The 25,447-nt window shown below is 40.2% G+C and overlaps 1 protein-coding gene across 1 annotated transcript in view; it reads left to right on the top strand.

The window, feature by feature from the left end:
- The window catches only part of LOC132267260 (protein ACTIVITY OF BC1 COMPLEX KINASE 8, chloroplastic), a 60,665-nt gene that overhangs the window by 13,103 nt on the left and 22,115 nt on the right, over positions 1-25,447 (top strand). The window contains exons 10-20 of the mRNA XM_059768379.1: positions 14,561-14,634; positions 14,746-14,815; positions 15,010-15,098; positions 21,190-21,314; positions 21,806-21,886; positions 21,970-22,030; positions 22,143-22,197; positions 22,290-22,388; positions 22,501-22,590; positions 23,267-23,326; positions 23,425-23,548. Coding sequence (XP_059624362.1) covers positions 14,561-14,634; positions 14,746-14,815; positions 15,010-15,098; positions 21,190-21,314; positions 21,806-21,886; positions 21,970-22,030; positions 22,143-22,197; positions 22,290-22,388; positions 22,501-22,590; positions 23,267-23,326; positions 23,425-23,541 — 921 coding nt within the window. The 3' untranslated portion in view covers positions 23,542-23,548. The remainder of the gene's footprint in view (positions 1-14,560; positions 14,635-14,745; positions 14,816-15,009; positions 15,099-21,189; positions 21,315-21,805; positions 21,887-21,969; positions 22,031-22,142; positions 22,198-22,289; positions 22,389-22,500; positions 22,591-23,266; positions 23,327-23,424; positions 23,549-25,447) is intronic.

Below are 25,447 nucleotides of genomic sequence, written 5' to 3'. Positions count from 1 at the left end.
GGCAACTGGAGCAAATGTTTCCCTATAATTATTCCCATAGGTTTGAGTGAAGCCCTTTGCAACTAACCGGGCTTTATATCTCTCAATTGTTTCGTGTGCATGATACTTTATTGTGTAGACCCATTTTCAGTATACTGGTTTTTTACCCCTAGGTAATGGAACAATGTCCCAAGTACCATTCTTCTCAAGGGCCTTCATCTCTTCAAGCATGGCTTCCTTCCATGGAGTTTGACTGAGAGCATCTGAAACACTAGAAAGAATAAAAATAGAGGAGCTACACGAAGTGAAAGCACGATATGTTGGAGATAAGGCATCATCGGATATGGGATGTTTTGGACAACTCCGAACACCCTTACGATAGGCAATAGGAACATCAAGATCAACATGAATGCTATTGGGAAAAGACTTAGGAGTATCAATGTCAACTGAGGAATTACCTAGATCGAGGGAGACTTCTTGGTCCTGGGGTGAGTACTTGTTTTGCCCTCCTAGTGTAGACAATTGGTTGCTTTCCCTGATGTAAATCATTACTTAGGAGGACTAGACATAGGCACCTCAGGCCCTGAATGGGAACAGGCAAAGGAAGGGGGCATTCCCTCTAAATGGACGACGGATTCTCTACATGTATAGTAGTCTCCCCTTGTACAGAATCCCAAGTAGTGGAAAAAAAAAAGTAACAAACTCAAAGAATGTAACATCCATGGAGACAAACAGACGACGAGTGGTAGGGTTATAATATCGATACCCTTTTTGAGTGGCGGAGTATCCAAGAAAGACACATCGGATTGCCTTAGGGACCATTTTGTCCTTAGGATGATGAATGTGAACATAACAAACACAACCAAACACTTTTGGAGGGACAGTAAACAAGGCAGTGTGATGGTGTAAGACAGGGAAGGGGGATTGATAGCCAAGAACCTTAAAAACATGCGATTGATAAGGTATGTAGTTGTTAAGCCTGTTAAGGTTGCATCAACCCAATAACTTTTAGGCACTACCATCCCAATTAGAAGAGAACGGGGTCACCTCCATAATATGATGGTGTTTTCTTTCAGCTACACCGTTATGTTGCGGTGTATCGGCATAGGAGGTTTGATGGACAATCCCGTTATTAGCAAAAAAGCAGGCAAGACCACCATACATAATGTAACGACCCGAACCCGTGGATCCGGACCGTTACCGGGTCCTTGCCCGAACCCGAGGTCAACTAGGTCATACCGCTATTCTTCTAAGTCCACATCTACCATACAGGTCCATCCAAGGATCCAAATCATTCCATAAACAACTTTGTAGAAAGGATCAACTATCACAGGCCAAAAGACAATGACCAGCCGGCTGATAGCCCTTCATCGGCCGGCTGACAAGGCAGGATCAGCCGGCTGACCTACAGGGTCGGTCGGTTGAAACAATGGGGTAAAAAGTTGCTCTCGAGACTTTCACTGTTCCAAGCATCGGTCGGCTGACGATGGGGGTTTGGTCGGCTGATGGTGAGGGTCAGCCGGCCGAAACAAGGTCTTGAACCCTGAAACTCACCGGAATGGCCACTGACTATGCTCACTTCATGCAAGACTCACCTAAACCTGTTTCACAAACCTATTTCTGAATTCACGGCAACAAGATGGGCTAAATTACAATTAAATGGCAACCGTAAAATGGTTGAAAATACACTTCATTCACCATTCATCACGAAATATTTACATAGTTTCAAAGTGTCATCAAAATACCATTAAGGTTGAAATTACAATGCATAACCATGTTTTGCGAAACAATACACTTTACAAGATTTGTGCCTTTACAAAGGTATGGCAAATATACAAAAGGTACAAAAAAATAAACTTCAAGTCTTCCTCATGCTTGAGATGGGTCGGTATCAACTATTTCCTTCTCGGGTCCTGAAAAATGTTAAATGATAGGGTGAGCATAAAGCTCAGTAGGTAGTGCCTAAGGCACACCTCTTGTAGCCCCGTGAGTCCAAACAAAGAATAGAACAACAGGGAATGGGATCATGCTAAGCCGGGAAAATACAACATCAATTCTAAGTTCAAAACTAACAACTTTCCATGCAATGAATGCAGTGCTATGCATGTCACTCCCCATTTTCAATTCACTTCAAAAACTTCACCTTTCAAACCGTTAACGTAACCCGTCCCTCGGTACCCCCTTGGCGACACGAGGAAGGATTGGCCACTATCCCTGACCCTTGGTAATCCCACGGCGTCATTTGGGCCCAGTTGGCTCAACCACGCTAGGACGATCTCCCTAGTTCTCTCTAGGCTACATTAACGCCATGGACCTTCAGTACCCCCTTGGTGTCCGGGTTTTTCACCAAAAATTCTTTTCTCAAATAAGTTTCCCAAAACCCCCTTTTTATTCATTTCAAAGCATTTTCCGTCCTTCATACCCCATGACATGCATGTATGTCTCATGCCTTCAATACCGTGGAAACAAGATATTTTCAAATAATTAGTTAATCATTCTTTGCCAAAATTTTCAAGGAAAAACATATATGATTACATACTTCATTTCTAGCACAATTCACAACATACTAGACATAGGAAATCAACATCTAAGCATGCTTTTCATACAAGTCAACATGTATATATAGAATCATGAACTTTAGACATTACAACAAAATCATCCTAGGGTAAATTATCATCAATTAGACAAATTAGCAACAATTACTGGAAATTAACTCACAAAGGAACAAGAAAATGTGATTTAGAGACCCCTACCTCATTTTTATGCAAAACCCCCAATTTTCACCTCAAACCCTAGGATTTTGTGATCCTTCAAATGGTGGTCAAATGGAGATTGGCTCCGATCAACTCGTAGATCTCGTCGTGGGCTTGAATTTGCTGCAAACGGCACTTAAAAACACTAGTATTGAAGGAGAAATCTAAACTAGTTTGGAAGTAAAAAGAAAAAGAAAAAGAAAAAGAAAAAGAGACTTTGAGAGGGTGAGAGAGAAGGTTATGGGAGTGAGAGAGAGAATTGAGAAAATGAGACCAAACTGTGGTCTCTAATTCTCTTAAATGTGCAAGGTGGGTCCCACCACTTTTCTTTTTATTTTTTTCCTTTTTCTTTTAGTTTCATTTTACACCACACCCATACATAAATATGTACATTAAATCATAACCATGTATAACACATTAAATAAAATAAATATGATGGAAATGGACCCAAACAAAATCCCCGTGAGCAACAGTTCCGGTAGCGGGTCCCACACGGGATCGTCCGGCCCGAAAAACGGAAAAATGCAGAAATGACCAACCTTGCATTTCAAAGAGTCCTGAACTCAATGGAATGCCCCAAACAACTCACCGACACAATCGACACACTTTGTAGTGTCCTGTACGCAAAATTGCAAAAGACGAAAATGCCCCTGCAATGACAAAAATTCTAGAAAAACGAAAAATGGAGAAAATTGGAAACATCAATCTCCTCAACTTAAGAGGATTTCGTCTCCGAAATCAAGGCATACCTAGGGAAGAAACAACGCCGGGTACTTGGAGCGAACCTCCTACTTGAGCTCCCAAATAGCCTCCTCAACTCCGTGGTGTCTCCAAACAACTTTCATTAACAGTATCGTCTTGTCCCGTAACACCTTCTGTCGTGTGTCAAGGATCTGAACTGGTCCCTCTTCATAGGAGACATCCTCATCAACATCCACATCAACCCAATCCAAAACGTGAGATGGATCTGGTTTATTATTCCGTAACATCAATATATGAAATACGTTATGAACCCTGTCCATCTGCGGTGGCAAAGCAAGTCTATAGGCAACCTCTCCTACGCGATCCAAAATCTTAAACGGTCCAATGAATCGTGATGACAACTTGCCACTTTTCCCAAATCTCATCAACCCCTTCCGTGGAGAAACCCGTAGAAAAACACGGTCTCCCACTTCAAAAGATAGCGGTCGTCTCCGCCTATCAGCATAGCTCTTCTGTCGGCTCTGAGCTGTGAGCAACCTCTGTCTGATCAGCTTAATCTTCTCTGTAGTCTCGAGTACTATGTCGGGTTAAAGGTGGCTGTCTCGCCCACCTCGGTCCAACAAACAGGAGACCTACAAGGTCTACCATACAACGCCTCAAATGGAGCCATCTCGATGCTCGCTTGATAACTGTTGTTGTAGGCAAACTCAATAAGCGGTAGATGATCTTCCCAACTACCACCCAAGTCAAGTACACATGCCCGAAGCATATCCTCCAAGATCTGGATGGTACGCTCTGACTAGCCGTCCGTCTGTGGATGGAATGCCATACTAAGGTGAGCCAAACGTTGCTTGAAGTCCTTCCCAAAACTTCGAAGTGAACTTGGCATCCCTATCCGAAACAATGGTTACAAGAACTCCATGTAACATTACAATCTCTTTCACATAAAGCACACCAAGTAACCTTACAATCTCTTTCACATAAAGCACACCAAGTAACCTTACAATCTCTTTCACATAAAGCACACCAAGCGCCTCTGCATCATCTGTTGCCTTAATTGGCAAAAAGTGTGCCGTCTTGGTCAATCTGTCAATGATGACCTATATGGCTTCATTGTCCCTCCGGGACTTAGGAAGACCTGTCACAAAATCCATAGCAATCTGCTCCCATTTCCACTGTGCTACAGGCAATGGTTGCAGCAATCCCGCTAGTCTCTGATGCTCGGCCTTCACCTGTTGACAGGTAAGGCATTTAGCCACAAACTGTGCAACATCTTTCTTCATCCCGTTCCACCAATATTGACGTCTCAAATTGTGATACATTTTCGTACCACCTCGATGAACTGCAAAGCGGGAAATGTGAAACTCACGTAGAATGTCCTCACGACAAACTGTGGGAACAACCAACAAATCTCTGAACTGTAGACCTCCATCTGCATGCAAGGTCCAATCCTTCACTGTCTCACTACTGGAGATCAAAGTGTGAATGGCATCCAAATTCGGATCCCGTCTCTGTGACTTAATCACTCTTCCGACAAGAGTAGGCTGAGCCACAAGACTAAACAAGAACGCTGATTCACTGCCAACATCCTCATCAAAGCACTGTAATCCCATCTTTGCCAAATCTTCAAGCATTTTCCATTTCTGAATGGCTAAACTAGCTAAAGTCCCACGAGATTTCCGGCTTAAGGCATCTGCTACCACATTTGCCTTGCCTGGATGATACTGCAAGTCAAAATTGTAATCCTCTAAGAATTTAACCCATCGCCTCTGTCTATTGTTCAAGTCCTTTTGGGAGAAAAGGTACTTGAGACTTTTGTGATCCGAGAACACCTCGAATCTCTCACCATACAAATAGTGTCTCCAACACTTCAAAGCAAAAACAACTGCCGCCAACTCCAAATCATGAGTAGGGTAGTTATACTCATGAGTCTTCAACTGTCGAGACCTATAAGCCACTACTCTACCATCCTGCATCAATACACATCCCAAACCATCATGTGAAGCGTCACAATAGATCACATTACCCAAGCCACGCTCAGGTATCACCAACACTGGAGCTGTAGTCAACCTTGTCTTCAACTCCTGGAAGGAAGACTCACAGGCCTCGTTCCACATAAACTTGATCCCCTTCCGGGTCAAACGGGTCATAGGCGCTGCCAAACGTGAGAAATCTTTTACAAATCTCCGATAGTAACCTGCTAGACCAAGAAAACTCTGGATCTCAAACACATTCTTGGGTTGTTCCCAAGTCAAAACTGCTTCAATCTTTGATGGATCAACCGATGCTCCACCTTCTGAAACAACATGCCCCAAAAACTTCACCTCTTGTAGCCAAAACTCACACTTCTCATATTTGGCATACAATCGGTGCTCCCGCAAAATTTGCAACACAATACTCAAATGGATCTTGTGCTCCTCCCGAGTCCGTGAGTACACAAGAATGTCATTCAAGAAAACTACCACAAACTGGTTCAAGTAATCGTGAAAGACACGGTTCATCAAGTCTATGAATGCCGCTGGCGCATTAGTCAATCTAAAAGGCATAACAAGGAACTCATAATGTCCATATCGAGTATGGAACGCTATCTTCGGGATATCCTCATCCCTAACCCGCAACTGATAGTAGTCTGACCTCAAGTCAATCTTTGAGAAACAACTGGCTCCCCTCAACTGATCAAACAAATCATCTATCCTTGGCAAATGATACTTGTTCTTGATGGTGGCATGACTCAACTTTCGGTAATCAATGTACAACCTCAAAGAACCATCTTTCTTCTTAGCAAACAAGACCGGTGCGTCCCACGATGACACTCTCGGTTGGATGAAACCTTTCATCCTCAAGTCATCAAGCTGCCTCTTCAAATTTTCCAATTCAACTGGTGCCATACGTTACAGTGCCATAGAAATCGACGCAGTACTTGGCATCAAATCAATAGTGAACTCCACTTTTCGATGTGGAGGCAACTCTGTCAAATCCTCCGGAAAAACGTCCAAGAATTCACAAACTACCGCTTGATAAACCGCTTCCACAATATCATCTTCTTCGGCTAAAAGGCTAGCCAAGAAGTAATCACCACGATTTCGTCCACAAATTTCATATAATGATGAAGGTTGGGAATCACTTCGATCTCCCATGAAAAAGAAACAGTCTCCCTCGGGAGTACAAACAGTGACTCTACCTCTGAAACAGTCGATTGTGGCACGAAAGAAAGCTAGCCAATCCATCTCGAGAATAACGTTAAAGCTAGTCATCTCTAGGAGGATAAGGTCAAACACAAAAGCCCGCCCGACTATCACAATGGAACAATCCCGCACAACTCGGCTCAATGACACTGAAACCCCAATTGGCGTATCAACACATAACACCCGATCTATGAAACTGACCTCTAACCCCGATGCAAGTGAAAATGATGATGCAATGAATGAATAAGATGCACCAGAGTCGAACAAAACACGGGCCCAAGAACCAAACACTGGAAAGATACCTCGGAGAACTGACGGTCCAGAAGATGCATCAGTCGGTGCAAGTGCAAAGACACGTCCCTGCGGTGCCTGTGCCTAAGAACTGCCAACCTGAACACCAGACTGTTGCGCCGACACAGTAGGAGTATCCCTCCTAACTGGTCGTGAACCTTAAGAAGACATGGCAGGCTGTGGTGGTGGCGGTGGTCTGAAACCTGACTGAACTGTAGCCAACTGTGAAGGCCTCTACCGCGACCCTCTGCCATTATTGGTGCCTGCTTCCTGACTCGGATAGTCTCGAATCAAATGGCCCTGTTAGCCACACCCACAACAAGCTCTCGATGGCGCTGAAACTGTGGTCGAGTTCATAGGACATCTGGACTTGTAATGTCCAGGTTGCTGACACGGATAGCAAACAACTCCTCCTTTATCTGACCCAGCTGATAAGGGAGTGGTAGCAGCAGATCGTGTAGACTGCTGTCCCTAAAACTAAGATGAACCATCCTGTTTCTTTTCCACGAAGGTCCCTTTGAAGATGGTCCTACATTCCTCTTTTGCTTCCACTGCTCCCTTCTTGAATCTTTATCTTTGGCCTCCGCCTCCAGCATCAATGCTCTTTCCACTGCTTCCGAATAAACTTTGATATACTGTGCCGTCATAAACGGCCCCATCTTATAATCAAGCCCGCAAACAAACTTCCGAACTTTGTCAACTTCATTACTCACCATCTCTGGGACAAAGCGAGAGAGTGAGGTGAACTTGTTCTCATACTCTGTCACCGACATGTTGCCTTGGATAAGACCAATAAACTGATCCTTTAATTCCCATCTCTTGGTGACCGGAAAATACTTCTCGTAGAACAACTCTTTAAACTTATCCCAACTCATTTCCTCCACCTTATGCCGATTGGTGACAAACTTCCACCAAAGCTTGGCATCCTTAGAAAACTTGAAGGTGGCTAAGATGATTTTCACGTAATCGTCCACCACATCCATAGAGGTCAACTGAGTCTCAACTTGATCTATGTAGTCGTCCGCTACCATAGGATCTGCACCACCTTCTAACATCATTGGTATCAACTTGGAAAATCCAGAAATTAACTTGAGACGATTTTGTGCTGGCGTCTCCTCAACTTGAACTACCGGTTGAGGTACCGGTTGCGGAAGTGTAGCAATTGTTGCCCTCAAGGCATTCTGCAACAAGCGGTTCAATGCTAGTTCCGCCGAACCTTCACCCTCCTCAACAGGTGCTTCAACATTATCTCTCCTGGTAGGAACAACTCTTGGGGCAATCAAATCCCTAAGAAGTGTGTCCTCATCAATTGGCTCTGCTGGATTGGAGCTGGAACTTTCGCCAACGTCACCCCTTGTTGGCTTAGGGCCAACTTCCCTTAGTTCCTCACGCCGTGACATCGTACTAAAAAAAAATGAGGAAACGGTTCAATTACATAACACTAAGGTCCGTCGTGGACAACTCAACATGAAATGATGCCGCACTAACACTAAGCATGCAAAACAATGTATGAAACACTTTAGCATAAGCACGTAAGCAAATAAACATTTAAGCAGTTACGTATGCTTATTCAAGTAATAAAGCACCGTAGCAAGTAATCACATAATCCATGCAAACAACTTCCCGTGTAACCCTACGTTGGCCTCTACCCGTCGTCCTAATGGTTTTCGAACCATCGCTCTGATACCAATTTTGTAACGACCCGAACCCGTGGATCCGGATCGTTACCTGGGTCCTTGCCTGAACCCGAGGTCAACTAGGTCATACCGCTATTCTTCTAAGTCCACATCTACCATAAAGGTCCATCCAAGGTTCCAAATCATTCCATAAACAACTTTGAAGAAAGGATCAACTATCACAGGCCAAAAGACAATGACCAGCCGGCTGATAGCCTTTCATCGGCCGGCTGACAAGGCAGGATCAGCTGGCTGATCTATAGGGTAGGTCGGCTGAAACGATGGGGTAAAAAGTTGCTCTCGGGACTTTCACTGTTCCAAGCATCAGTCGGCTGACGATGGGGGTTCGGTCGGCCGAATCTGGGGTTTCGGTCGGCTGATGGTGAGGGTCAGCCGGCCGAAACAAGGCCCTGAACCTTGAAACTCACTGGAATGGCCACTGACTATGCTCACTTCATGCAAGACTCACCCAGACCTGTTTCACAAACCTATTTCCGAATTCATTGCAACAAGATGGGCTAAAGTACAATTAAATGGCAACCGTAAAATGGTTGAAAATACAATTCATTCACCATTCATCACGAAATATTTACATAGTTTCAAAGTCTCATCAAAATACCATTAAGGTTGAAATTACAATACATAACCATGTTTTGCGAAACAATACACTTGACAAGATTTGTGCCTTTACAAAGGTATAGTAAATATACAAAAGGTACAAAAAGATAAACTCCAAGTCTTCCTCATGCTTGAGAGGGGTCGGTATCAACTATTTCCTTCCCGGGTCCTAAAAAATGTTAAATGATAGGGTGAGCGTAAAGCTCAGTAGGTAGTGCCTAAGGCACACCTCTTGTAGCCCCGTGAGTCCAAATAAAGAATAGAACAACAGGGAATGGGATCATGCTAAGCCGGGAAAATACAACATCAATTCGAAGTTCAAAACTAACAACTTTCCATGCCATGAATGCAATGCTATGCATGTCACTCCCCATTTTCAATTCACTTCAAAAACTTCACCTTTCAAACCGTTAACGTAACCCGTCCCTCGGTACCCCCTCGGCGACACGAGAGAAGGATTGGCTACTGTCCCTGACCCTTGGTAACCTCATGGCGTCATTTAGGGCCCAGTTGGCTCAACCACGCTAGGGCGATCTCCCTAGTTCTCTCTAGGTTACATTAACGCTACGAACCCTCGGTACCCCCTTGGCGTTCAGGTTTTTCACCAAAAATCCTTTTCTCAAATAGGTTTCTCAAAACCCCCTTTTTATTCATTTCAAAGCATTTTCCGTCCTTCATGCCCCATGACATGCATGTATGTCTCATGTCTTCAATACCATGGAAACAGGATATTTTCAAATAACATAATTAATCATTCTTTGCCAAAAATTTCAAGGAAAAACATATATGATTACATACTTCATTTCTAGCACAATTCACAACATAATAGACATAGGAAATCAACATCTAAGCATGCTTTTCATACAAGTCAACATGTATATATAGAATCATGAACTTTAGACATTACAACAAAATCATCCTAGGGTAAATTATCATCAATTAGACAAATTAACAACAATTACTAGAAATTAACTCACAAAGGAACAAGAAAATGTGAGTTAGAGACCCCTACCTCAATTTTATGCAAAACCCCGAATTTTCACCTGAAACCCTAGGATTTTGTGATCCTTCAAATGGTGGTCAAATGGAGATTGGCTCCGGTCAACTCGTAGATCTTGTCGTGGGCTTGAATTTGCCGCAAACATCACTTAAAAACACTAAGTATTGAAGGAGAAATCTAAACTTGAAGTTTTGAAGTAAAAAGAAAAAGAAAAAGAAAAAGAAAAAGAAAAAGAGACTTTGAGAGGGTGAGAGAGAAGGTTACGGGAGTGAGAGAGAGAATTGAGAAAATGAGACGAAAATGTGGTCTCTAATTCTCTTAAATGTGCAAGGTGGGTCCCACCACTTTTCTTTTTATTTTTTTCCTTTTTCTTTTAGTTTCATTTTACACCACACACGATACATAAATATGTACATTAAATCATAACCATGTACAACACATTAAATAAAATAAATATGATGGAAATTGACCCAAACAAAATCCCCGTGAGCATTTTGGTAGCGGGTCCCACACGGGACCGTCCGGCCAGAAAAATGGAAAAATACAGAAATGACCAACCTTGCGTTTCAAAGAGTCCTGAATTGAATGAAATGCCCCAAACAACTCACCGACACAACCGACACACTCCGTAGTGTCTGGTACGCAAAACTGCAAAAGACGAAAATGCCCCTGCAGCGACAAAAATTTCAGAAAAACGAAAAATGGAGAAAATTGGAAACATCACACATAAACTTTCCTCCATTATCAGATCGAAGGATTTTGAGGGGACAACCAAATTGAATACATATCATCTTATGAAAGGTTTTTAAAATGGAATGAACTTCATCTTTGGTTTTCATAAGATAAAGCCAAGTATAACGACTAAAGTCATCAACAAACACAAAAAAGTAGCGAAAACCAAGTAACGAAGTAGTAGATTCAGGACCCCACACATCAGAATGAACAAGCTGCAAATGAGCTCTACTTCTATTAACACTAGTAGAATAAAAAACACAACATTGTTTGGCATGAACACATGTTTCACAATTTAACTTAAAAGATTCAACAGAAGCAAACTGGGAAAACATATGCTTCAAAATAGGAAGAGGTTAATGACCTAGTTTATTATACCATCGCAATAACATATCTTTATTGACATTACTAGTCCTAATACCTGATTGATTTGCAACATAATAAGAAGTTGGCTTCGTGTTTAGCAAATACAAGCCATTGTCTTCATGTCCACTTCCAATTGTCTTCCCCGTGTCCAAGTCCTGGAACACACTTTGAGATGGAAAAAAGGTTATACTACAATTCAATCCTTTTGTAATTTGACTCACATAAAGGATGTTATTGGTAAACTTTGGGACATGAAGAATAGAGGATAAGGTAAGATTAGGAGAGGCAGAAACAGTGCCCTTCCTCGCAATGGCGTTGAAGGTGCCATCTACTCTAACCTTATCCTTACCAGAATATAAATTATACAAAGAAAAACCAGATGCCATACCAGTCATGTGATCAGTGGCTCTTGAATCAATGATCCAAGGTAGATAATATGGAAACATGATTTGCCGAATGAGAGGTAATTGTCTGAGCAAAGTTAGAGGTGGCAATGGAGGCATTTTGAGCTAGTAGATGTCGAAGAGCATCAAGTTCAGCCCTGTACAAAAAACTTGGTGGCTTTGAGGAGGCATGACTGACTTTGCAGTATGTGCTGTAGATAACCCCCTAAATGGACCAGGCCTTAGCCTAGCATTCGCATGAGCAAGGGCTGGAGTAGGGCGACCGTGTATATTCTAGCATGTTTCCCTAGTGTGGCACGTATGCCCACAATGATCACACCTCAACTTGCCTTGTCATCCTGCCTCCCTCCTTTTAGAGGGTTGGGTTTGTTCCATTGTTGTGTGGCAAGAGCAAACCTCTCAGACAATGGTACTTCTGGCTCAGGCTTAGTGTATACAGGTGCAAAAATAGCCTTCATTCTACTCTTCTTAGCTTGAATATATGAAAACACCTCTCTAACACTAGTAGGTGCTGGATACCTGTCTAATACTTGTACCTTGGCATGCTCGTATCTCGGCTGCAGACTACCCAATAGCTCATAGATTCGATTCCTTTCTACCATAGCACGTAATGCTTTAACATTAGCTGCACACAGGTATGTAGTCTTGGTAGTGATCTAACTCTTCCCATTTACCACGTAGAGTATGGTATTATGTAGCAAGAGTTTGGTTTTCCTACTTGAATCTTGAAATGTGTTGTTAGAGTTCATAAAATTTTGCAAAATTACCAACCGAGGAATACGTCTCTTCCACAACCTTCCATAGCTCTATAACTGTTTTCGCAAACAGAAACCCTTTTGATTGAATGGTTGTTATGATTAGCATGATGGATTTATTCATATATCATCATATATGAAGAGAAAACAATGACAAAAAGAGGGGGAGGGGGAGGGGGAGGGGGAGGGGGGTTGGGGTAAGTAAATTAAAGCACTATAAAACATGAACAAGGAACACAAATTTTACATGAAAAACCCAAATGAGACATAATCCAGTGAAATAAAGAATTCACTATATATTACACTAGTTTAAAGTTCACATATCCCAGAACCTCTAGTTATCTCTTGACACGACTAAACCACCAAACTCTCCACTCTAGTTTCATTTACACAGTTTGCTCTGTAAACAGATTTTTGCTCGTTTACAAATGCTTATTTAGTAGCAATTTTGATCTCTATAGTCATCGTTCATTACAGTCTTTATTGTTTGTTGGTGTTGAACTCTTCAATACAACTCTACAACAATTTAGATGTCAATGCTCATACATTACACTCACTGTTAGCAGATATGATAGGCACGATTTATGGAATGACATACCGTTTTAGCAAAGATTTGATTATCTATAGAATATTTATGGAATGACATACCGTATTTAACAAAAATTTGATTGTCTATAGAATATGCTGTGATTTGTTTTAGATTTGATTTAATTTCCTTTCTTGTAAAATGAACATGTGCTCTTTTTTATCTATAAATACTAGATATGTGAATGCGTGGTTATGTCATTCATACCTTTTACATATTTCTCTTTTATTTCTTCTATATTGTATTTCTACTATATTGTATTTCTACTTGGTATCAGAGCTAGGGTGGTCCGACTGCAATGAGGGCATTATGAGTTCGGCACCACTCATTCGGGAATGGTCTAAAGGTGACATCGCCCATCTGGTAGGTGTCGGGTAGGCAGGGTGGTCCGACCTCAATAAGGGCGTTACGAGTTTGGCACCACATAATTAGAAATGGTCTGAGGAGACATAGTTGTTTCTTTGCATGGTATGAGAAGACATTATTGATTCTTTCATCTATACTGTTTAAACATATGTACGAAGGGGAATGATCTGAGGAGACATTGTTGATTCTTCCATTTACATGTTTTAAACATGTGTATGAAGGGAAATGGTTTGAGGAGATATTGTTGGTTGTTTACGGTCTGAGGAGACATTGTTGGTTGTTTACGGTCAGAGGAGACATTGTTAATTGTTTATTGTCTGAGGAGACATTGTTGATTCTTCCATTTACATGTTTTAAACATGTGTATGAAGGGAAATGGTTTGAGGAGATATTGTTGGTTGTTTACGGTCTGAGGAGACATTGTTGGTTGTTTACGGTCAGAGGAGACATTGTTAATTGTTTATTGTCTGAGGAGACATTTTTGATTTGTTGATTGACACTTCATTTGAAAGAAAATCATCACTAGTTAGATTTGCACTCCATTTGTCTAAAGATTGTGTTTGAAAATGCATTGTCCAAGTTGGGCGTTTTGGATATCCACGCACCAACTTGAGGGGGAGTGTTAGCAGATATGATAGCCACGATTTATGGAATGACTTATCGTATTAACAAAGATTTGATTATCTATAGAATATTGTATAGAATATGCCATAGAATATGCTGTGATTTGATTTAGATTTGATTTAATTTCCTTTCTTGTAATATGAGTATGTGCTCTTTTTATCTATAAATACTAGAGATGTGAATGAGTGATGATCTCATTCTAGCTTTTACACAATTATCTCATTTTTCTTCTTTTTATATTTCTTCTCTCACCAATCAAATGCAATATGATTGATGAATGCACTCAATTTTGCATAAAAAACCTCTTAAGCTTTTGTCTCTGTGTGTATATTGTATTTTCTGATATAGTAGGTTGTTTATAGACAAAACAAAGCTGTACAGAGAATAGGGTTCTAGAGTTTCAACCTGTACCACATTTTAAAGAAAATATTTACACTGGTATGAGAAAATTTGAAATAGTGACTGCATTTAATATTAAATCATTCTTGCAGAAGTAATGGGAATTTAAATTTTGTTTCTGCAGCATCCTGGAAATATAGCTGTGGATGATGTTAATGGAGGAAGGCTGATCTTCTATGATTTTGGAATGATGGGAAGGTGCTTTGGAGTCTCCAGATTGCATATCCTTTCTACTAAATCCCTTTTTGATTTTTATTATATGTGGTTGTGTTCCTTTGCAAATGAAAACTCTGCCTTGAACTCTTGCAGTATAAGTCCCAACATCAGAGGGGGCTTGCTGGAAACATTCTATGGAGTTTATGAGAAGGATCCAGATAGGGTAATTTCTTCCTTTCTATATGGTGGCCTGCAGTTGCTACTTTCCTGTAATTTCTTCCTTTCTATATGTTGGCCTGCAGTTACCACTTACCTGTAATTTTATCTAATGCTACAGTTATCTTAGCTTAATGCACTTCCTGGTTTACTTGGTCGGTTGTCGTTTACTTAATAATATCAAATCAACCATTCATGCAGGTTCTTCAAGCAATGATTCAAATGGGTGTGCTTGTGCCCACTGGAGATATGACAGCTGTCAGACGAACGGCACAGTTCTTTCTTAATAGGTGCTGCCTTAGTTGAAATTGAACCCGGGCTTTCTTTTCATCTTAAGTGGTGGTGGCTCAACTGATGGTTGGCCACCAGCAACAAATTGTCATATCCCCTCCGTTTTCCCTCCTTTGTTCAACGATATCACCCTTTCACTCCTGCTTTTGAGACTTTGACAGAAAAAAACCTATTTTTCTGTTGTTCAATCAAATAATATGATAATCAAGGGTAAAGGATTAAAAAGGAAAATGCAATGGTGGTCTTTGCATGTGGACAAAGTGGGGTTGTGTTCTTCTGAAATTGCTACTTTCAGATGACAATAACTGGAGCTTCAGATGTTTGGTTTTCTTATCATCTATCTTTTATTTTATTATTATTTCTTACGAAAGTAACTTGGTAAAATTGGCGTCCTCAATTTGAGAGCCTGACTATCATTATATACAAGTGGAAAATTACAAATATGGAAAAGAGAATAAAATCAAATCAAAATAAAGAGAATAAAATAAAATAAAATAAAATCAGAATAAAAATAAAATCCCTAAAAATTAGCCTATATTGAAGACCCAATAAATCTGTCATAATCGTTGAGTCAACTTATAGATAAGATTTCCAACACTCCCCCTCAAGCTGGAGCAAATATGTTGACCAAGCCCAGCTTGACTATGGAAGACTGGAGAAGAGAAGGCCCAACAGACTTTGCGAATACATCTGCAGTCTGTTCTGAAGAAGGAACAAAAATAGGATTAATGATACCTGATCGAACCTTCTCTCGAATAAAGTGAATGTCTACCTCAATATATTTCGACCGTTCATGTAAAACAGAATCAGAAGCAAGCATAATGGCTGATTTGTTGTCACAAAACAGCCTTGAAGAACCTTTCTGTACAAGACCCAACTCTCCCAAAATTGATTGAAGCCAAAGGAGCTCACAAGTACCTTGAGCCATAGCTATTCAGCTTCAGCAGAGAATCTAGAAACAACAGCCTGCTTCTTACTTTTCCATGATATGAGATGATTACCATAGAAAGTACAGAAGCCAGAGGTAGAACATCTATCTGTCTTACATCCAGCATAGTCTGCATCAGTAAAGCATGAGAGTCCAGACTGATTTCCTGAGGCATAGAACAGACCAAGACCAGGGCACGACTTAAGGTACCTCAAAATATGGTGGACTGCATCCATATGAGCTGAGCGAGGGGCATGCATGAATTGACTAATCACACTAACAGCAAATGTCAAATCGGGCCTTGTGTTAGTCAAGTAGATAAGACGACCTACTAAACGTTGATACACGGATGGATCTGGAAGTAATTCCCCTGACTCAACAGAGAGTTTAAGATTGGGGTCCATAGGAGTGGAAGCGGGTCGACACCCAAGCATGCCAGTATCTTGAAGAAGATCCAAAACATATTTCCTTTGAGATAAAGAAATTTCACGACGGGATCTAGCAACCTCAATTCCAAGAAAATATCGAAGAGGACCTAAGTCCTTCACATCAAAGGACTTTTGAAGATGAAGTTTCGCTTGAGCAATCCCTGAAGCATCATCACCTATGATAATGATATCATCCACATATACCAATAACATAATGCAACGACTATCAGAGCGATGTCGAATAAAACAAGTATGGTCTGAGTGGCAGCACACAAAGCCCATGGATAAAACAACATCGCTGAAACGACTAAACCAAGCTCTAGGAGATTGCTTCAGACCATAAAGAGACTTCCGTAGCCTATAGACTTTCCCAGTATACTCCCCCTCAGCCCGAAATCCAGGGGATGGATCCATATATATAGTCTCAAGTAAGTCTCCATTAAGAAATGCATTCTTGACATCTAACTGATGCAGAGGCCAAGAATGGGCAGCAGACAAGGAGACAAGCAGTCGCACAGACGTCAACTTAGCCACAGGAGCAAAGGTAGCACTAAAGTCTTTGCCCGGAATTTGAGTAAAGCCTTTGGCCACCAACCGAGCCTTATACCGATTAATAGAACCATCGGCTAAGTACTTCACATTAAAGACCCATTGGCAGCCAACCATTTTCTCCCCAGAACGTAAATCAACAAGTTCCCATGTATTATTATGGTGTAAAGCATCCATTTCTGTTGTCATGGCAGACACCCAATTGGGATCCTGTAGGGCCTCTGACACAGATCGAGGAATAGAAACGGTCCTAATCTTGCTCAGGAAGGATTTATATGCACCTGAAAGACCATCATAGGAGACATACTAAAAAATAGGGTGGTTAGTGCTACTAGAAAAACTATACCAATTAGGAGGATGACGATCACGGGTAGGATAACGGGAGGTACGCTCAGGAATTGTAGGAGCAATAGGAGAAGGAGAGTTACCTGGACCTGGTTCTGAAGATGATTCTGGCAGGGGAGGTTGAGTGCGATGGCGACGAGAGTAGACTTGCAAAGGTGGAGGGGAACCCTGCATGGATGGAGAAGGAGATTCCAGGACAGTGTGATTTTCAAAGAGAGGAACAGGACGGGCAATAGGAGAAATCTCCTTCTCCAGATCACAAGAGAGAGAATCCTGTACCACTGAATTAGTACTATAAAAAGGAACAGTTTCATGAAATGTCACATCAAGAGAATGATATATATGTTTGGTCACAGGATCATAACAACGATAGCCCTTTGACATAGCAGAATATCCCAAGAAAATACACCTAATAGATTTATCATCAAGTTTATGACGAGAACGACTACAGTTATGAACAAAACAAGTACAGCCGAAAACACGAGGCAGAAGGTGAAACAATGTATAATCAGGCTGGAGAATCTAAAGTGGTGCCTTACCACCCAAAACTCGACTGGGAGTACGATTAATCAGAAAAGCAGCTGTAAGAACAACCATGTGCCAATAGAATTTAGGCACATGCATACCACTCAGAAGACATCGGACCACAGACATAAGATGACGGTTTTTGCGTTCAGCCACGCCATTTTGCTCAGGAGTATAGGGGCAAGTGAGTTGATGTAAAATCCCCTTTTTATTAAGTTCAGACCGGAACTCATTCGAAACATATTCTCGTCCATTATCAGAACGAATATTACGGACAACAGTGTTATACTGGGTTTTGATCATTTGAAGAAACTGGGTAAATAAAAGAAACACATTAGATTTCTTTTTCAATAAATAAACCGAAGTACAACGAGAATAATTATCAATAAATGTCACATAATATCGATGTCCAGAGAAAGCAGTAACTGGGGAAGGGCCCCAGACATTATAATGAATAAGATCAAACATACTAGGAGCACGACTCATATGAGAAATATAGCTAGTTCTAGTATGTTTAGAAAGCTCACAAACTTCACATTGAAACTTATGGTCCTTAGATGCTTTATTTAACGAAGGAAACAATAGACATAGATATTGAAAGTTTACATGCCCCAAACGTGCATGCCACAGACTAAAAGTGCGAAAAGAAACATCATAAACACTAGAAGTAGGTAGGACAGAAGCTTGAAGACTCGTTCCTGGTGGTTCCCCAAAGTAGTAAAGCCCATCACGCTCATAACCCCTGCCAAAAATCCTCTTCGAACAAAGGTCCTGCAACAAACAGTGATTTGGTAAGAATATAACTACACATTGGAGGTTTTTTGCAAGCCGGCTAACAGATAAAAGGTTAAAGGCAAATTTAGGTACATGAAGGACAGATGAAAGAGTAATATTAGGAGACAGACAAACATCACCCTTACTGTGAATGTAAGATGTAGAGCCATCTGCAAGATACACAGATTGGGTAACAGGTATGACATTAGAAGAAAAAACTGATAACTCACCAGTCATGTGATCATTGGCCCCAGAATCCAGAACCCAAGTGGGCTGCTTGGCCTTAACATGAAATGCAGTAGGAGTACCTGTAGCAATAGTTGCAGTGGGAGCAGTTGAAGGAGCACAAACTCTAGAAGCAAGGGAGCCAAGCTGGTCCTGGATCTGCCCAATCTGAGACTGAAGCTGGCTCAGTCCAGGAAATGCAGTAGATCCACCAGTAGTAACAGGAGTTTCTGCAACAGCCGCAGTACGAGAAGAACCAGTTCCAGATAAACGGTTCCTAGAAAATTTTTGCTTCAGTTCAGGATGAAGTTTGAAGTAACGAGCCTTAACATGTCCAACCCCTCCACAATGGTGACAAATAATCTGACCTCCAGAAGCTCGTGATCCAAAGTTGGCTGCAAAAGCCATACTATCCCCAGCAGGCTCAGACACTGGTACAGGAACAATTGAGGGTTGAATTAAACGGTGCCTGCATGCTTCACCATCAACAGTAGCAAAGGCTTCCAACAGGGATGACATTGGTGATACATTCAAGATTTGAGACTTTAGTGGTTCAAATTCTGGGCGTAATCCCATCAAAAACTGATAGGTATGCTGACGATCAAGACGTTTGACAAGAAGAGAGGCTGCCTCAGAAGGAAATTCACTGAGAGGCTCATATTGAGCTAGTTCCTCCCAACGAGATCTCAAATACCCAAAATAATCAGTTACAGACAAATTCAGGCCTTCCTGCGAGGCCTTAGCAATATCTTGATATAATTCAAAAATACGAGCATCATTCCTAGAATGAGTATACATTTGATTCAAAGCAGTGCACAAGTCATTAACAGAGTCATAAAACATGAATATATTATAAATGCGTTCCTCCATAGAATTAAACATCCATCCTAAAATGGTGCAATTGTCCATATCCCACTGAGCATATTTAGGATCTTTAATATCTGGCCTTTTTTCAGTACCCAAAATCCATCCTGATTTGCCTTTTCCACCAACATAGAGGCGGAGGGAACGAGCCCAGGATGCAAAATTACAGCCATTCAACAGCACACTAGTAACTCGTTGAGCCGGTGTGTGTTGCGCCGAAAAGAGAGTTTCTTTATTATTACTTGATTCAGCCATAATATTAAATAGATCAATTCAACAGATTACCAATAATTTCAAATAAAGGAGGAATAAACCTGATTTTGATCAAACCAAGAAGCCGGAAACACGGAGATCTGATCTGAAAATGCTGCCGAATATCCCGGCAGCCCCAAAAAATTACAAACACGTCTTCTGACCCTTAGTGCATGAAAAAGACTAAGGGAATACCCCTACAGGGGTCGAACCTAGAGGAGATTGACTCCCCCTAGGACTGTCGCAACAGCGACCAGAAAAAGAGAGAAGGTCTGTGAAAAAAAAAAAAATAGGGAAGGAGCTGTAACAAGATAGAGAGAGATATTAAATGAGGCGGTGAAAGAGAGAGAGATGGGGGAGGCGTAGGTTTGTGGCTCTGATACCAAAAAGTAACTTGGTAAAATTGGCGTCCTCAATTTGAGAGCCTCACTATCATTATATACAAGCGGAAAATTACAAATATGGAAAAGAGAATAAAATCAAATCAAAATAAAGAGAATAAAATAAAATCAAATAAAATCAGAATAAAAATAAAATCCCTAAAAATTAGCCTATATTGAAGACCCAATAAATCTGTCATAATTGTTCAGTCAACTTATAGATAAGATTTCCAACACTTACGATGTTGGGTTATCTTTTATTTTATTATTATTACTATTATTATTTTATATTATGTTGGATGTAGTTAATTTATCCACAAAGAAAGGTTCTCTACTTGAGATTTATTTATTTATTATTTTTTTTGTGCAATTAATAGAAGTCTAAGATTGCATATAAGGAATTCTAATTTCTAGGAGGCTGGGCTAGAGGTCATCTGAAAACTTGTGCATTGTAAAAAGAAATTGGTGGGTTGCAATACTTTTAAGTGAAGGATGGTTTACTACCACAGTTCCAATAATCCTTATTAGTGCTCTATCAGTATTCTCATCTTTTGGTATATTCATCCGGGCTTCTAAGTTATTGCTTCTATTAGCGTGCCTGAGATTCTGATGTTTCCTTCTCGTAGTCGTGGTACTTTGCTTTCAGTAACCCTTTTCTGTATGACTAAGTCTATATTTTGACTGCAAAGTTATTTTAAAATTGGAATGGTAGACCTTTTGATGTAATTTTCTAATGAAGAAATAAAGAAATGGGTGTGAGAGTTTTCAGTAACTTCTGTATTTAATGTCTTTCTGATGAAAAGATTGAAAAAAATTGCAGCTTTGAAGAGCGCCTTGCAGCACAAAGGAAAGAGAGAGAGATGGCAACGGCAGAACTTGGATTTAAAAAGCCATTGAGCAAGGACGAAAGAATAGAGAAAAAGAAGCAGCGGTTAGCAGCAATAGGTAGTTTACTTGTATTGCCATTGTATCTCATGATAAGTCTGTAGATCTATGTACTTAATTTAGTTCGTGAAGTGTTTAATTTATTTAACTAAAGGACTGGTATTTTACCAAAATATTATGCTTAGTCTCCCTTGAAAGTGCCCAAGAATCCATATTGTGGCAGTGTGATATCAAATGAGGGGATTTAGGCCTTTATTCGGGGTTTAGACATGGTTCAATTATCATCTGGCTATTTGGTACCGCATATTTTTGTATCAAGACTTGCTGTCTTCAAGTTGCCTAGCCTGTGAAGTTTCAAAATTTTGGTTTACTGACTCTGATATACTTGAATGCAAGGTTTATCCCCGAATATTTTAATTATTATAATCAACTTTCTTTATTTGAATTTACCAGTCTCAGTCCGTTGATAATGCAGTTTACAACTTAGTATGTAATGACAACTGGTGCTCTTTTTAATTTGCTTATAGCAAACCACTGATTTTCCTTTACAGGGGAAGATTTGTTGGCCATTGCAGCAGATCAACCCTTCCGGTTTCCTGCAACATTCACCTTTGTTGTTAGAGCATTTTCAGGTATGGTATTGTGATTCATTTATTGTAACCAACTGACTATATCTATTACTATTTGCAACAACCTCATAAGGTATTATCTCCAGTGTTGGATGGCATTGGGAAGGGCCTTGACCCTCGATTTGATATTACTGAGATTGCTAAACCGTGAGTGTATTTTTAAGCTTTTCATTTTTAAGAATATCTCATTTAACCTCTTAGATTTGGGGCTAGTTATGTTTTCTTTTTTTGTATTTCTAATGTGTGTCATACCATATAGCTATGCACTGGAATTGCTGAGGTTTCGTGAAGCTGGTGTTGAAGTCATCTTAAAGGCAAACTTCGTTAACCTTATCTATTTTACGTGGTTTTAAACAATATAAGTATATTATTTATTTTTCACAGTTAAATGCACTGTATGTTACAGGATTTCAGGAAGAGATGGGACCGGCAGTCCCGTGCATTCTACAACTTATTTAGACAGGCTGATAGAGTTGAAAAGCTCGCTGAAATTATCCAAAGATTGGTAGTTATCAGGAATTTCTATCGTTTTCAGTACGAGTAATTTAAATGATTGTTCTCCTCTATTAATCATGTGATATGAATGTCTCACAGCATATTTAAATTGTGTTCTACAGGAGCAAGGTGATTTGAAGCTTCGAGTTCGAACTTTGGAGTCTGAAAGGGCTTTCCAACGTGTTGCAACTGTTCAGAAAACAATAGGCAGTGTGAGTTTAGCTTAAGCTGGCTTATGATCTAGTCAAAGCTGAAAATCTCGCTCACATCAACTTTTCATGAAATGTCTTACTAATTGTTGTCTTTACAAATGTTAAGTTTTTTTTCTTGATTTTTAAGTTCAAGGTTGCTTCAATAACAGGAGTTTGTCAAGATTGGATGCTATACTTTTCATAAATATGCTTTTATTAGAAAAAAATAAAATTTCTGGAAATTCTGAATAGTATCGCATGATAATCGAAATTCAAAGTATTCATTGCACATTTTTCAATTGTATTGTCGGCCATTTTACATAAGATTTCACCAAATGATACAATAAGGTTTCATAACTGCTTTTGCGTGCACTAGAGGACACATCTGCACATGCACGAGAGAATGCCTCTTATATGGATGCAGTCCCTTTTCTTTTTCTTTTTTTTCTTTTCCCGTACACTTAATAATAATGATTTTCACATTATGCAAATTGTTTGCATATATCATGCTGTTACATATAATTTGACAATTTATGAATTCAGTAATAGATTATTTATTAGGGATGATCTTTTCAGATGCAAAATCTTAGGACTTTCAAATTCTTTTATATATGTTTCTTAGAGTGGATATTATATCATATATTTACATATATATTTTTTCTTCCTATTATTGAATTTCTATTGGACTAATCAACAGGCAGTAGCAGCTGGAAGCCTAATAAACCTAGCCACAATTTTGTATCTCAGTTCAATTCAAGTAAGTCTTCCATATTGGTTTGTGTTTATAGCGACATTGATATCTCTTTTGTCCTTAGTTTACATTCTATGCTTCACTCAAATGGTCTTCTTTTTTAGGTGCCTGCTACGTTGGCGTACATGTTCTGTGCATATTTTAGTTTTCAAGTTCTCATTGGCATTTTCAAGGTTAAAAAATTTGATCAACGCGAGAGGTTGATAACGGGGACTGCTTAAATTTATGGTGAGTAATTTTGTTTCACTACAGTTCATGAATCTCATTCTTTTAGTTGTTTGCCTCTCTAGGTTGATAAAAAAAACTATATGAGAAGTGTAGCTTACAAATGGTTATTTAAAAGTGAACACTTCATGTCGAATTGGGTGCTTGGGGCCAAGTCTGTAAATCATTTCTCATGGACCCCAATCAAGAACAACTTGGACACACCAAATATACCAAATGTGTTGGCTTTAAGATATAATCAAATCAAGAGAAAGTGATAAAGAAGAAGAAAAAGAGAAGGAAGAGGTTGAGAGAAAAAGAGAGAGATGGGGAAAGAGAGAAAGAATGAAAGAATACTTTCATCTTTCCACCACATTCTATTTATAATAACAAGTTTCAAAAAGTACACATAAGCCTAACATTATATAAGTAATAATAAATAAGCCCCTGACAACACTCCCCCTTAAGCTGGTGCAAAGATATCTATCATGCCCAGCTTGACTAACATATTTTGCAAGCAAGTCTTACTCACACCCTTAGTCAAAACATCAACAACCTGATCATGTGTGTTGATGTATGGAGTACAAATCAGCCCACGACGAAGCCTTTCCTTGATGAAGTGTCGATCAACTTCAATGTGCTTTGTCCTGTCATGTTGAACTGGATTGTGGGTAATGCTAATAGTAGCCTTTTTGTCACAATACAACTTCATTGACTCGCGAACAAGATAACCCAACTCACCCAACATCGTATGTAGCCATAACAACTCACAAACTCCGTATGCCATGGATCTGAACTCAACCTCTGCACTAGATCTAGCTATTACAGACTATTTCTTGCTTCGCCATGAAACAAGATTACCTTCAACAAATATGCAATATCCTGAAGTAGATCGTCAATCTGTCACAGACCCTGTCCAATTAGCATCAGTATAGGCTTCAACGTGCAAGTGGCCATGACTGCCAAACAATATCCCTTACCAGGTGAACCCTTGAGGTAGCGAAGAACATGATGAGCTGCCTCAAGGTGAGGTGTACGTGGAGTATGCATAAACTGACTAATCACACTAATAGCGTAGGCAATATCCGGGCGCGTGAGAGATAAGTAAATCAGTCTCCCAACCAATCGCTGAAATCTTTCCACATTATCTAATGGGTCGCCATCTACATCATTAAGCCTATTGTTCTACTCAATGGGAATATCAATAGGTCTAGCTTCAAGCCTGTCTCTCTCAGCCAACAAATCTAACACATACTTTTGTTGAAAAATGAACACCCCTTTCTTCGATCTGCACACCTCGATGCCAAGAAACCTCAATGCCAAGAAAGTATCTCAATGATCCGAGGTCTTTAACTTCGAACTCTATCCCCAAGAATGACTTCATTCGACGTATCTCTTTTGGATCATTTCCATTGATAACAATATCATCAACATATACAATAAGGGCAGTGGTACAACCCTGGTACTTCATGATGAAGAGAGTATGATCTGCCTGACTTTGTGTGTACCCTACTCCTTTCACAGCAGTGCTGAACCTCTCAAACCAAGCACGTGGGGACTGCTTTAACCAATACAAGTCTTTATTTAGTTTGCACACTAAATTCTGACCGCAAGCTTAGACCCTGGTGGCATAGTCATATACACCTCTTCCTCCAAGTCACCATGAAGGAAAACATTCTTTACATCCAGCTGATGTAAGGGCCAATTTAAATTAGCTGCCAAAGAAAGAAGATCACGTATAGAGTTTATCTCGGCAACTGGAGCAAATGTTTCTAGATAATCAATTCCATAGGCCTGAGTGAAGCCCTTTGCAACTAACCGAGCTTTATATCTCTCAATTGCTCTGTCTGCATGATACTTTTTTGTATAGATCCATTGCCAGCTTACTGGTTTCTTACCCCTAGGTAATGGAACAATATCTCA

Source organism: Cornus florida, unplaced genomic scaffold (assembly GCF_030987335.1).
Source record: "Cornus florida cultivar Cherokee Brave unplaced genomic scaffold, ASM3098733v1 CherokeeBrave_3.0.0_Hap2_Chr07, whole genome shotgun sequence".
Lineage (NCBI taxonomy): Eukaryota > Viridiplantae > Streptophyta > Magnoliopsida > Cornales > Cornaceae > Cornus > Cornus florida.
This window is presented reverse-complemented; position numbering and strand designations above follow the sequence as displayed.